Genomic DNA, 13,822 nt, shown 5'->3' with positions numbered 1-13,822 from the left:
TACACTTGAAGTGTAGAGAAAAATACCTTTTTTTTTTTTTTTTTTTTTTAGGTGCATTAAAAATGAGTTAATTAATTCCATATGTGGACACCAAACATGACAACTCAGATGAAACTCCTAAGTTTGGCTCAGGTAGTCCCAAACCCATAAATAACTGGAATCTAGAAAAGTATAATCACAGAAGGATCATGCTTCTTAACGGGAAGTCTCATTTCATCCACTATGGCTGTTCTTATCATAAATGCATGGAAACCCAAGTCTAATTGTGAGCAGATGGTAGCCATTTCCTGAAGCAACAAGTGAAATGTGTAGATTACTGAGTACTAAGGAAGTAAAGAGTACCAGTACCTTCAGCATAATTTTAAGTATCAAACTATTACAAGAAGCAGTAATTTCCATCCCACTCAGTTGCAGAAAATGTATGTCCCCAAACTTTCTCTTAATAAGGTAAAAAGTTATGTCAGAAGAATAAATATAACTCTTCAGAATTAGAGAGAAATATCTGGCCAACTGAAGAATACAATTCAAATTTTCTCCAGGAACCAGCCAATGAACTCATTTGGAGATCTCCCTGTATAAATTTCCTCTTACCTTGCTGTCTCATAGAAAAGAGTTTTCCATGTGTAATCAATACAAGTGGCAACTGGTTTCCTGGCTCTAAAAAGAGCGAAAGTCTTTCATGGCAGTTAGAGGAAGGTATAGGAAACTAAAGTTTTTGTTAGAGAGGGAGGCTTATCAGATTTCTTCTTAATAGATCTGAAAATAGGTTTCTATGTACCAGATTAGAGGATCTGTAAATAACCCACTGACACTCTTCCATAACACTGATTTCAAAGTCTTGTGAAAAAAAGTCAAGCAGACAAAAGACGTTCTATAGACAAGACAAAAAGGAGCCTCTCATTGTGTTCACAAATGATTATTTTGTTTTTGTCTTAGCTATAAATGACTAGAAACCTTTCCATTCTGCTTCTTCAGACATTTTCTGTCAATATAGGATATCAAGATGAAAGATATCTGTTGAAGTTCAGCCTCCAAAATACAGAATAACAAATTCAATTATATAATGCCATTTTAACCCTGCCTTCTGCAGTAGCATGGCATTATAAGAGACATGAATATCAGCTAAGGGAAATATGCCACTGTAATGTACCCCATATTCCACAGTTTTTGTCCTTCATATAGTGGATACACTTCAAGTAGCTGTGCAGAATTTTAGAGAAAAAGTTGAGAAATATGCTCCAGATAAAAATAGTAGATGGAGGGGGAAAAAGGTAGTTAAAGGTACTTGTAAAACTTGGAAGATTTGTAGGGTTCCATAATTGCCTGCCCTGGATGCTCAGCTCTTTGGTATTTTCAGTAGCAAACCCTGAAGACAGAAGAGAGAATATGGTTGCAAGCCTCACAGATCACCCCAGCTCAGGGTGCACAGCCAGCACCATCATGACCCTGAGGGCACCAACCAGCCTTAATGGCCCCAAGCAGCCTCACCTGGGGTCTCCACTCACACCCTCTGCCTGCAGCCCAGGAGCTCCAGATAAGCTCCAGTCTGGGCACCAGCACCTAGCCTGGGCTATGCTGCAGTTGTGCCTGTCCCCTGCCTCCTGGAGGGATCCCTTGGATTTAGGCTGCAGCCATGTCTTCAGCCTCATCTCCTGCTGGCTTCAGACTGGACTCCCTGGATGGACCCTGGACCTGATTTATCACTTTGCCTTGCCTGGGGTTGTCAATGGACCCTGCTATGAGCACTTGGCCATGTTTCGATGCTGCGGGACTGTGCCCCTGCTGTGCTGGGATCACCCTCAGCGGGTTGATTTTCAACACCACTTTTACGCTTTGCGCAAATATTCTAAAATCACCTTTACTAAGGCGAAGTAAATGCAGAAGTTCAAAACACAACATATAGCAAGGAGACATCAAACGTGAAATAAAGAAAAATTGTGAAGAAACAATAATGCAGAAAATAACCTGGAAGTGATACTGGGCCACCACAAATTAAATATGAACAACATGATACCACTCCAGAAAAGGTAAACATCATTCTGTGATGTACTAAAAAGGAATCTCATATTTAAGACATGAGAAGGAAAGGTAAGGCTTCAGCTCAGATAGTTGAAGGGTACAACACACAACTTAGAACAGCAAAAAGCAATAAAAAAATAGTTTTAAAGAACAGAAATTTTAGCTAAAAGAGAAAAGCAAAATTAAGTTACGTATGCACTCTCAAGTTCATATGAAAATTGGTTACTGCATGCATTTAAGAAAGAAACTGGCTTAAAAAAATGGGAAATAAAGAAAAATAACATCTTTAACTTCTCTGTACAGACAGAGAAGCACCAAAACAATCCAGAAGCACGATGAAATGCTTGGCATTGGATACTGTTACAAAGAAGTTGTACAAGCTGACAAACGTTTATAATGCTGCAGAAACAGGTGTACCACAGGTTATAATAAGGAAATCCACAAAGTGGGTAGAACAAACCATTTCTATAACTACAAAAAAATCTAAGTGAATTATGAAGCAAGGTGGTTATTGCTATTGTTATTACTATTATTACTTCTGTAAATCTAGCTAACTCGGGAAACACGGTATCATTGAGAATACTGGTAGCAATTAATATTTAAAGGTTTTGTTAACGAGGGTTTCACCAGTTGTGCACTGGAGATATTACTGAACTTTCCCCTCCTCCCCCGATCCAAGTGTTACCTGTCATTTAAAGAAACAGACTTTACTTATACCGGTTATAAAAGAGCAGAAAGCAACCGGTTCTCCTGTTGCTTTTGCCTGAGAGGCCTGGTTCTGACCCAAAGAGTAAACAGACAGAAACAGCCTGTCTATTAACATGACCATCTTGGTACTTATCCTGGTTTCGGCTGGGATAGAGTTAATTTTCTTCCTAGTAGCAGGCATAGTGCTGTGTTTTGGATTTAGTAGGAGAAGAATGTTGATAACATGCTGATGTTTTAGTTGTTGCTGAGTACTGCTCATGCTAGTCAAGGGCTTTTCAGCTTCCCATGCTCTGCCAGGCGCACAAGAAACTGGGAGGGGGCACAGCCAGAAGAGTTGATCCAAACTGACCAAAGGGCTATTCCATACCATGTGACATCATGCTCAGTATAGAAACTGGGGGGGTTGGCTGGGGAGCAACGATGGCTGCTCGGGAACTGTCTGGGTATTGGTCGGCGGGTGGTGAGCAATTGCATTGTGCATCACTTGCTTTGTATATTATTATTACTATTATCATTATTGTATTGTTATTATTATCATTACTATTTTACTTTATTTCAATTATTAAACTGTTCTTATCTCAACCCAGGAGTGTTTCTCACTCTTACTCCTCCAATTCTCTCCCCCATCCCATTGGGGTAGGGGGAGTGAGTGAGTGGCTGCAGGGTGCTTAGTTGCTGGCTGGGGCTAAATCACGACAGTACTAAATCACTTATGGAAAATATCTGTCTAGATTGTTCACTACGAAAACGAGTCTAGCCAAGCATTACTACCAAGTGGTGGTGTATCTTGGGACCTCATAATTACAATTGTTATTTGATACAGAAAATCACTGATGCCGAGTTGGCATATATCCCTTGTGTCATTTATAATTTACGTATGAAATATACATTAGTCCCATATCCTTGAATGTAAACAGTTATAAAAAGTATGCAAGCAATTTCCTCCTGCACAAATCACAGCTACAGCATTATTGTCCTTAATCAGGAAGCAGACTACTTGAGATTTCTGAATTTTAGATATACCGAGCAGTTCAAACTGCTTTAGACTGTAGTGATACCACTTTAACTGGAGGACACTTTAACTCATCATGTCTAGAATCACAAATTCAAAGAGGACCCTGTTCAGGAACCCTCCCAATGTCCAGTTACTAAACTGATATAAGGACTTAAGAAGAGATTTAAGTATCCAGGACAAAGGATGATGTATTCCAAAGAATTGTCTTAATTATTGTTTAGGGTACAGCAAAGTATTTAGCCATAGCGTTCATTTAGTAGGTATTCAACATGCACATATCATGGTCTCAGAAATGTATCTTCTGACTACTTAAAATCTTGTTGACCACATGTATTCATAAAGTATAAAATGGAATTCACTGAAAAAAAAATATCTGGCCTAAGCCTTTCTGAAAGTTAAAACCATCTTTTTCTCCTTGGGTATCCCTACAATTTCAAATAGCTATTCTTTGGTGTTTGTAATAGAAGAAACATACTGCCAGAAACATAATCAGAAAGTCTCTCCAATTCTGGAGAATCAATATGAGATGCAGCTTTATGTTACTAAATAAAAAACTAAAGCTGACCCTTTCTAAGTTTCTTTTACCAGAGTTAACTTCTGGTTTTGAAGCCCAAAACACATGACAAAAAACCCTTTTGTGATTGGCTGAGTCATTACTAATTTCAATTATTTACTGTCTACCAGGACAGAAGGACCTTTCCTTGACCAGCTGGCAATGCCCTAAAACTTACATTTTAAGAGCCATGGATGTGTTTTGTTCCTGCATGAAATTCTTTCTGTTCATCCTGCCATTGCTGGCTTTGCAATTGATTGGTACTGAGCTCGATGTTCTGCCTTTTTGATATAAATGCTAATCATATACTTCTCACTACCGTCTCACTTGATGCAAATCTGGCAAGGACCCCAGCATCTAGTTGAGTGCAATCTCAGGAAGCAGGAGGGGGAAGCAAGGGGGTTGAGGGCTTTTATTTTCTTTTCCTTTTCTTCAGTTTAGGAAATGAGAACTGTAAGGTGTGCTGGCTTACACATAGGTTAATGGTCTGACCACCAAATACCTGAGAGTATTCTCGGTATGTCACCTTTGGGAACTGAAAATTGAATAAGCAGCAATAATGAAGTTCCTATTCACTCCCCTGCTATCTCTTCTTGTCATCACATACGATGACTTTCAAAAGTCAGTAGCTTTCTTCTTCTGCTCAAAATGTAAAATAAGGTGTTTACCCTTTGCCCATGACACTCCAAAGGGTGGGAGCGGACCAAATCCCCAAAATAACTTGACAAACTATCACAGAAAAACAGCATTTCCATGATACAAAACCCATCAGAAATGAAGCTGTGGAATTATTTAACATAAAAAGCACATTTTCCTTCATTTTAGCAATAAGATTAAAGGCCTTCCATGAAGGGAAATCCAGGATTCAGAACACACAGTGTATTATAACTTGATTTTTTTTTTTTTTTTTACTTCACTATGCACATGAGCTTTTCATTGACACATTTGCATCCTTTATATTGCTTATTCTATTTGATATATCTGTTGACTGAAAAGCCCTTAATTAAGTGCTTTACCTATGTTCTTTCCCTTGTAACACACATTCCCGTTACTTATTTATTGTCAATGACAATAAATGGGTTAAAAACTGTGTAGGTGGCAAAATGAGAACACGGGAATGCTCATTCTAATTTTAGATCAAAGAATTTATCAACTCAGAAGTGAAATTATCAGAAATAAAGATTCTACTTCAGTTTAAAATACAGGTACCTACACAGCTATTACCTAGCTTTTCCATTATGTATAAAAAAATTAAATCAAACATTCAAAATTCTGAGGGAAAAAATAAAGGAATTCAATAGAGCAATATTTAGGGAGTGTACAGAAAGGTGAAACCTGAAGTCTGTTCAAAAGCTTACTTGGCAGCACTGGAATCTGTTTTCATTTGACTCCTCAGAGAAAACAGTAACTAACAGCTTTTTCTTCTTCATACCTTAGAAAGAGTTTTCTTGCAACAAGACAATACAGCTGCCACCTTGACAGAAGGCAATTAAGTCTTTGCAACTCTAAACGATATCCTCTGCAGTAAAGTACAGCTTCTTTGCACCAATACATATATGATACGTATTTATTTGCATGTTAACAGTAAGTTTTTAAAAATCAGCAAAAGCTGAGTAAAGAAAGATGCCTAAACTCACTGAGACCAGAATGGTACTTTCCAAGACTAAGTAGAAGCAATAGCAGCACTTTCAGCTTTGCCTAGAAACAAATGCCCTGGAAAAGAATGCTTTTTTCCACACCATTATATATGGCATATTATAATAGAATCATAAAAGGACTACAAACTGCTGTACCTGATTGAATATATAAGCATTTGTAGAGCAGTCTGGGTAAAAAGCAGCACAGGAAATGAGTCAAAGATTATGGTATAAGGGCCAGAAGAAATTACTCTCTAGCTCTCCATACAGAGCAAGAACGATCACATCAGCACTATTCTGGCAGAATTTTCTCATGTGTGAATGGTTGGGGAGAAGGGAAGGCGGCAGCCAATTCTTCTTTCAGTCTCCTAAAACTCAGGCACCTCAAAGAATTCACCTGGGCTTTCTGATTGTTTGAAATATTTTGTGACAAACATTCACAAAGAGGATGTGACCAACGTGTATCTTCTATGCTGATTAGATGTCAATAACCAGCACAGAAGCGGACAAATTCTGTCAGGCTGTAGCAATTCTCTCTCTTATACCCACCAGTCTCTCTTGACTGTCTGCAAAAAAGATCAAATGAACTGCTCATGGATGCACTGCTACACCACTCTTCTAAAATCCCACGCATTACTATAAGCCATAAAGTTATAATTTTGAAGTTTTTAATATGTTAGTTTCACTTCAAAATACAAATGAAGTTACACAATAATCTGAGTGGGCATGATCTACAGATGTACGAGAACTAAGAACCCGTGCAAAGGAGAAACTCTACACACCTACGTGCCTTTCTCACCAATGGTAGAGTAAAATAGGTGAACAGAACAGCCATAAAGTTTTCATGATCAGTCTGAACAACTGAGATGGGGGTAACTGTGTTACAGTAAGCTCTGCTACCATCCTGTAAACTGTCTACATTAATACTTCATTTGATGAGTAAATATTCTGTGTGATTCAATAGATTAATTTGTGAGTCAATGGATTAATTTTGGAACCCTGTACCTCTTGGAACTTAGTGACACAACTGGCACTTTGCAGAAAGAAAAAGTTTTGATGAACTGCAGAAAACGGTAAGTTACGCAGTAAAAGTGTTTTCTGCCCCATTTTTGGCATATTTCCTTGAAAATTATCATTGTGACGTGACAATTAATTTTCATGAGTAGAGCCCTTATTCCTTACGATTCCATCTTCCACAGGTCAAATTTGGAAATACTTCCTTCAATGATGCCTTCCTATTTCATGTAATTCATTTCAGCCTTTAGTCCCCAGCCTTATTAATCTATTCTTTAATGCCTCTTAATCATTTCTCCCTGCTCTGCTTCTACTACAGCAGTCAACTGATGCTTTATTGAGCAATACAGTCTCCCCCATTTTTCCCATTTTATCTCCCTGTTCATACTCTCATAGTCAAGCTTCATCAATGTTCTTGTATATTTCACTATAAAGCAGGAATTTCTGTAAACTACTCTTCCTCTGATTATTAAATCACAGCTAAAGTTGTTTTAGGTTAACATTTCACCACAAACCACGGACATGCAAATCAGCATTTGCTTTTATTTTTCCTATACCTTAAAAAATAGTCCTAACATGGGATCTGTGTTTTTCAAGTTTTTTTCATTTCTGTGATGCTGGCAAAAAGTATCATCTTCAGAAGACAGAAAATTATAAATTATTTTTTATTTGTACTAGAGGGGATTATTTTAAAAAACATTGTGTGAAATTTGCATCACTCAATATGTGCACTGATGCACAAGTCCTGTGAAGGTACACTGAGTCAAACTGGGCATGTGTTTGTACCACTATAGAACCAAGGATGAAAATACAACAGGATCCACAAAAGCTTACTGCTAAATAAAATGCAATAACAAGAGACATCATATGAAAAATGCTAGAGATTGTTTTATAAAAAAATTTGGAAAAAAGAGACAGGAAATGTGGCAACAAGCTGAAGAAGTTCTATCTCAATTCCCTGTAGAACAAGTTGTATTTTAAAAACATTTTAAAGGTAGATTTCAGACCAAGAAGCTATTTCTTCCCTTTTTCTAACAAAATTTGGATTTTAGCATTGGACAGGACATGTGAATAGAACATGGACCACAATATATCTTTAATACATGTTCAAGACTTCAGTCACTTTTCCTGCTTTTTTTTGACATGCATGTTTTGAAAGTTAGATACATTGATTATCAGACTATACGTCTTGCACACCAATGAGGTCCATAGGCTTAAAAAGCATAGCTGATGGTGTTCTCTCTTCAGCGTTACTGTGCGGGTTTGTTGGGGTTTTTTGGGTTTGGTTTTTTTTTTAATGGACTTCATGAATTAAAAGGGAGATCAATCCTTATCTTATTACAGGGAAAACTAGCTTAATTTTAGTCCAATATCAGGCTCAGCTTGTTGCCTGTATTGTCAAAATCTGTTAGTAATTTTAAGACAGTATCAAGACCTTCAAAAACACTCAAAACCTGGAAGTTTTAACATTACTGAGTGCACAGGTACCTGTTAGTATCCCAAAACTACTATTCACTTGTGCAAATTCATACAGCATCTTGTATGTCATTGCTAATCTAGATGAACAACTCTTCAACAGTATTATCTCAAATTGCTTTCTGTGTTTTCTCGGCTTTCATTCTCTGATGTAAGTCAATCATCGTTTTGAAAAGGTTGAACTTAAGCATTTTTTATGAAGTAGTTACTATCTAAATACCCTTTGTAAAACCTTACTGCTGTCTACCCAGCTGATTAAAATGTTTTGTCATTTTTCTGTACTGGGACTACTTACATTATCACACAGGAGGCTCTTATTTTTGGTGCCTGTTGCATAACAGTCACAGGGTTTGCAAACATCAATGGCTGAAAGATCTGCACCTGCTTGTCTGTAATGGAAATCCTTGCACAGCTCACAGTTCCTTCCTGCATGAAAGAAAGGTTATGCATTATGGCTTCCAATTCATTAAAATTAGCCGTATAATTCAAAATTAAAGACTCTATTCCTTTGAGAGAATTCTATAATTTTCAGGACGTCCATTTTAATGCACCTTTCATCTCTACCTGCCAATTTAGTGATCCAGAGCATATGAAACAATGAACCTGTTACAAACTATGTTTTACTCCATTAAACTTCCATCTGTTATATAATACCACACTTATATAAAAGCTGTGCCATGCAAATGCCTATACATTTTTTGGAAAAATTATCGTTGAACCTGAAACTTTTCTTTTTTCCCTTTACTAGACAAAGCCAAGAAAACTGAAATAGAAGAGAACCATTAAAACAAAAGTATTCAAATATACTATTTACAGAGACTAGAAACTTTTACTCATTAAGCAAGAAACTGACATGAGAGCAAAATTTGACAACATTTCTAATATGTTATCTGTTAAACTGGTTCAGTTAGAAAGACAATATTCTGGATTTAAATACTCTAGCACATGTAATGGAAACAGATTTGAAAATATACATGCTAATCATTTATTAGAATGTGTTTTGAATGGAAGATTTGATATAAGATTGGATCAAATTTTAGCAGTATTTTCTTGTAGCTTAAGTATTGACACAATTGTAATTACTGCACTACCTGCATAGTTTAAAGTACATATACATGAGAACTTACTGGAACATCAGCTGTTGAGCGTTATTAATCTCAGCTGACACAAGACAGCCAAAAAGTGACTGTAAAACAAACAGTCCATTCTCTTTTGTGTGACTTACCAGCTGTGTTGTGTTGACAGTTATCACACACTCCACCGCTGCCTCTGTAGTGTTCCTGAGGAAAAGGGTCCATTGCTAAGTCATAGTGGCAGCTTACTGCATGGCTGTAACATTGACAAGGTTTGCAATTATAGGCATGAACTTGGTCACCCGGACGAAAAGGCTTGTCATTGTACAATGGCAAACAGCGATCGCACTGAAATAAAAAGAAAAAAAAAAAAAAGAAAATACTATTTCTTTACCTTACAAGAACACTATTATACTCTCTATATACATGTTTCATTCTATGTTAAAATATATATTTAAAATATTTTTTTTAGACAAGAAGTGAGAAAGCATATAGGGAAATAAGAAAACCATTTTTTTTTTAATCATTTTAAGTTACTTTAACAACAGATTAAAATCAAGGAAGGTGGGTAGAAGAATAAAATTTTAAATATTTAGATACTCAACACAGGCTAACATCCTGTGATTCAGATTTAGTTAAACCTCTAAAGATGCAAAATGATGCCTACTGCGTTTGAGGCACGAAAGACATATTCACCTAATGCATCCATTTGGATGCATGTTAAACAATGTCTGTTACTGTAGTTTGTAGTATTGTAGTAAGTGTATTTTGTACAGCTACCATTTGACCTTGTGAGTGAAACAAAAGGCCTCCTATGGCCAAATATATGATGTTGTATAGAGTATCTGAAATATCAGCACTTCTTAATGTGCATTTATGTCATGAAATTTTCAAGAAAGAAATTTTAAACAAAAAACCCACAAATCTCTACACATATTCAACTCTGACAAGTTCTATTTTAAATATGACACCAATGCAGTACTAGGATACCAGGTAGATTGTTTAAATAAACAGCTAAACAAACTATCTTGTTTTCTTCAATTCTTTTCAAATTTTTTTAGTTACAAAGACTAATGATATTCAAGTACTTGATTAGCTTAAATCCAAACCAGTAAAAATATTTTTTAAGTAGCTCAGACGCACCTCAGAAGCTCATTTTTTATTTGAATGAACTCAAAATATTACCTTCTAAGTAGAGCTTTGTGAAGAATGTGAAGTTGGAATAATCTTCAGTTCATAACAGACTTTACAAAACTTCAAGGAGAAAATTTGTTGTGCCTACTGGTTCATCAAGAACTAAAACCAAATTGGATTTCTTGAAGTTAATCAATGGATAGCATTTTGGACAATAACATTCTCTTTATGGTGAACAATCCAACTAGTTTTTTTTTTTATGAAATTGGCTCAAAGAATGGTACATGTTGGCACTGGAGAGATGTTTGTTTAGAAGACTCTTTAAAATTTAATTGTCATTACTAAAAGTCCATTTCTAAAATACTGGTGTCTTGCTGGATCTAAGAAACAAAATATATGGCAATTATAATTTCCACCTTTCAGAAGGAATTTAAATGCTTCAAAATAAGCTGCTTCTGTAAAGTATTTGGGCAGCTTCTTTCTTCTTAAGTTCCAGAAGTGCGCTCATCTTTCTTCATGTCTACTATTCCAAGCACTATTATAATTATTTAGGCCTAGTGTGCCTACGTCACCTATACACTGATCATTAGGAAACTATATTGAAGTTTCTAAACTGTTTCACTCGCAGCTGATGCTGGGAAAGCATCAACTGTGGGTAAAATGAGAAACTGAATTAGAAAACATAAGATTAAGATAGTCTAAGAATTGCGGAGCAGTCACAACTCATAACAAAAGCAACTTGGGAGAGAAAAATGAATGCACAAGAATTTATCTGCTGAAATTTGGTTTTAATAAATAAAATTAACAGTAAGAGGTAAGATAACAATAGCTACTGCATCTTTGTGCAATCTGTTAAAAACAAAACAAAAACCCAAAAAACCACATCACCACCACTGTGAGAGGAAAAAGAAGATTTCAGGATTAAAATTAGCAGGGCTTCACTTGAGACCTTGAACTCTGACCTTTGTTTATCAGAAAAATCACTGCTCAATTGTGATTAGCCCAGTTTAAGTACACTGAGGGGAATGCCTTGACCATAACTGTTACACAAGTTACACCGCTTAAATTTATTCAAGTCCTTCCCTCATTCACATCCATCTTTCCTCTCTCTAGTCACTCCCTTTGTCCCTATGTTGAGGAAAATCAGCATTACACAGCACCAGCAACATGAGACAAGAGTGTTCATTCAGTCATTGCACAACTTGGGAAGTGAAGAAAGAAACCTGAGCTCCCAGCCAAACCACCCCACTGATGCAGCTTCCTCCCTGCAGCATGCCTACAGAAACACGTCCTCCTCGAGAGCACAGGGGTAGCTACCAACCTGCCAGCCCTGAGTTTCCATTTGTGCATGGCCAGCCACATAGTGGCTGAGAACATTTGTCCTTTCATTTCAGATTTAATCTTAGATCAGTTACTTATGCACACCTGTGCTTGCACCTATTGTTAAATGACACACAAGCACTAAGGAGTAAGAGAGAAAAAGATGGCATTTGATTACTTTGAACTACCATGTCTCTTGTTCTGTGACTTTTCAAACTTTGACAAAACTTTTTAAATGTCTTGGCAAAATGTAGTGATTCAAAAGCTGGCAATGACTGTAAAACAATTGCTGTTCTAGCAAGTTGTCACACCTGTATGCATTAAAAATGTGCACTGGACCCCCAACTCATCCTGCTGTGCTTGTCACACCTTGATTAGGTTAAGAATGGCATTTAACTTCCAGACCTGCTGTGTTTAACTTTCACTTTTGGTAGCATGATGATGAACATATGGCAATCTTCAGGTCTTCATTCACCAAATGTAAACTCTGCATTTGTCCAAAGCACAGTTGTTAAGATTTTCAAAGGTTTCAAGAGATTCAGGTTTTGATTCTTAGCTACCACATGTAAAACAGATAGGTAAATTCCCAAAAAGACTTTGACAAATCTGAACAAGGTCTAGCGGCAGATTTACAAAGAATGTTAATTCTTGACAAAAACAAGCCTTTCTCCATAACCGTAAAACCCACAAACAAACAGATGTCTTTATTCTCAGTTACATCTAGGCCCTTCAGAAAACATGTTAAATATATGGCTTTGCCTATGGACAATAACAAACATGTCCTCTGTGTATATATATAGTATCTGAACTGCTCACCTTCTGTGAAAACAGTTTTCTGAGAAAACACCACATGGAGCCAGACAGTCAAAATACCTAGCTCATCTTGGCCTACCTCATTAGTCTACAATTATGATTAAAAACTTATTTCCAGTAATGAATTCAGGAATCATTTTACTAAAATTCTTATTTAAAACTTACCTTCTCAAAATTCCTGAATCCAGCACACTTACGGAAAAATCACCAATGACTTCAGCCTAAGCCTTTATGTGCCAAGTTCCTTATTAGTCACTAAGAATGCTGAGGACAGTGCCTCTGAAGAAACAGTCGACAAATATTCAAAGCAATACTTCAGAAGGCAATGGTAACAATACTTTAAGACTTGCAATAAGTCATGATCAACTAGAACTTTCTACTCCAACACTTTTAAAATATCTCACTGCTTGCCTCTGGGTGGCATCCTTTTTTATACATATATATAAAATGTTATGTAGAATTTATTCATTTTTTTCTTTTCCTAACCTGTGTAGGAGTTCCTATCTCACACCTGTCAGTCAAAGTTCAGATGCAACAACCAGTGTATATAACACCTATAATACTTATATTATACATATGATTCTATAATATACATATGTCATTAACAGTACACAGATTTAAAAATCTGCTGAAGTGATATCAAGATTAGAGTGCCACCTTCTCAGGCATCTTGAAATGCTGTCTTGTCTTTGAAAAACTCCATTATGTGTACCACCCAAACATATGTATTTATGCTGCCCTATAAGTGTTGACTATAATAGGATAGTTAATCACATACTATTTTTTCCTTCCTAGAAGATCCCACTTTGTACCCAAATGGACAGTATGCTTTCATTCCACTTAGCTTCATTAACCAAATAAATATGGTTTCTAGGCTATATCTATACCAGTGTAGCTTAGCCCTGGTCTGAAGACAGTCATCTTAATTTCCCTGTGGCTTTTCCTCAGCACCCTCACTATAGCATTTGACTATCAAGACCACATGTTAGCAGAGCTTTGAATCATATCTGTCTCTTGTGAACTCCCCAAAGACCAAAGAGCTTTTAAGCCCAAAAGCCAA

At 36.6% G+C, this 13,822-nt stretch overlaps 1 protein-coding gene across 1 annotated transcript in view; it reads right to left on the bottom strand.

Annotated features, from left to right (window-relative positions):
• USH2A (usherin) overlaps nucleotides 1–13,822 on the bottom strand; it is a 398,473-nt gene that overhangs the window by 332,802 nt on the left and 51,849 nt on the right. The window contains exons 9-10 of the mRNA XM_075707636.1: nucleotides 9,648–9,843; nucleotides 8,718–8,848 (exon numbers count right to left, since the gene is read on the bottom strand). Of these exons, the coding sequence (XP_075563751.1) occupies nucleotides 8,718–8,848; nucleotides 9,648–9,843 (327 nt within the window). The remainder of the gene's footprint in view (nucleotides 1–8,717; nucleotides 8,849–9,647; nucleotides 9,844–13,822) is intronic.

This window comes from Pelecanus crispus, chromosome 3, assembly GCF_030463565.1.
Source record: "Pelecanus crispus isolate bPelCri1 chromosome 3, bPelCri1.pri, whole genome shotgun sequence".
NCBI lineage: Eukaryota > Metazoa > Chordata > Aves > Pelecaniformes > Pelecanidae > Pelecanus > Pelecanus crispus.
Note: the sequence above shows the minus strand (reverse complement) of the source record. Positions and strands in the feature narration are given on the sequence as shown.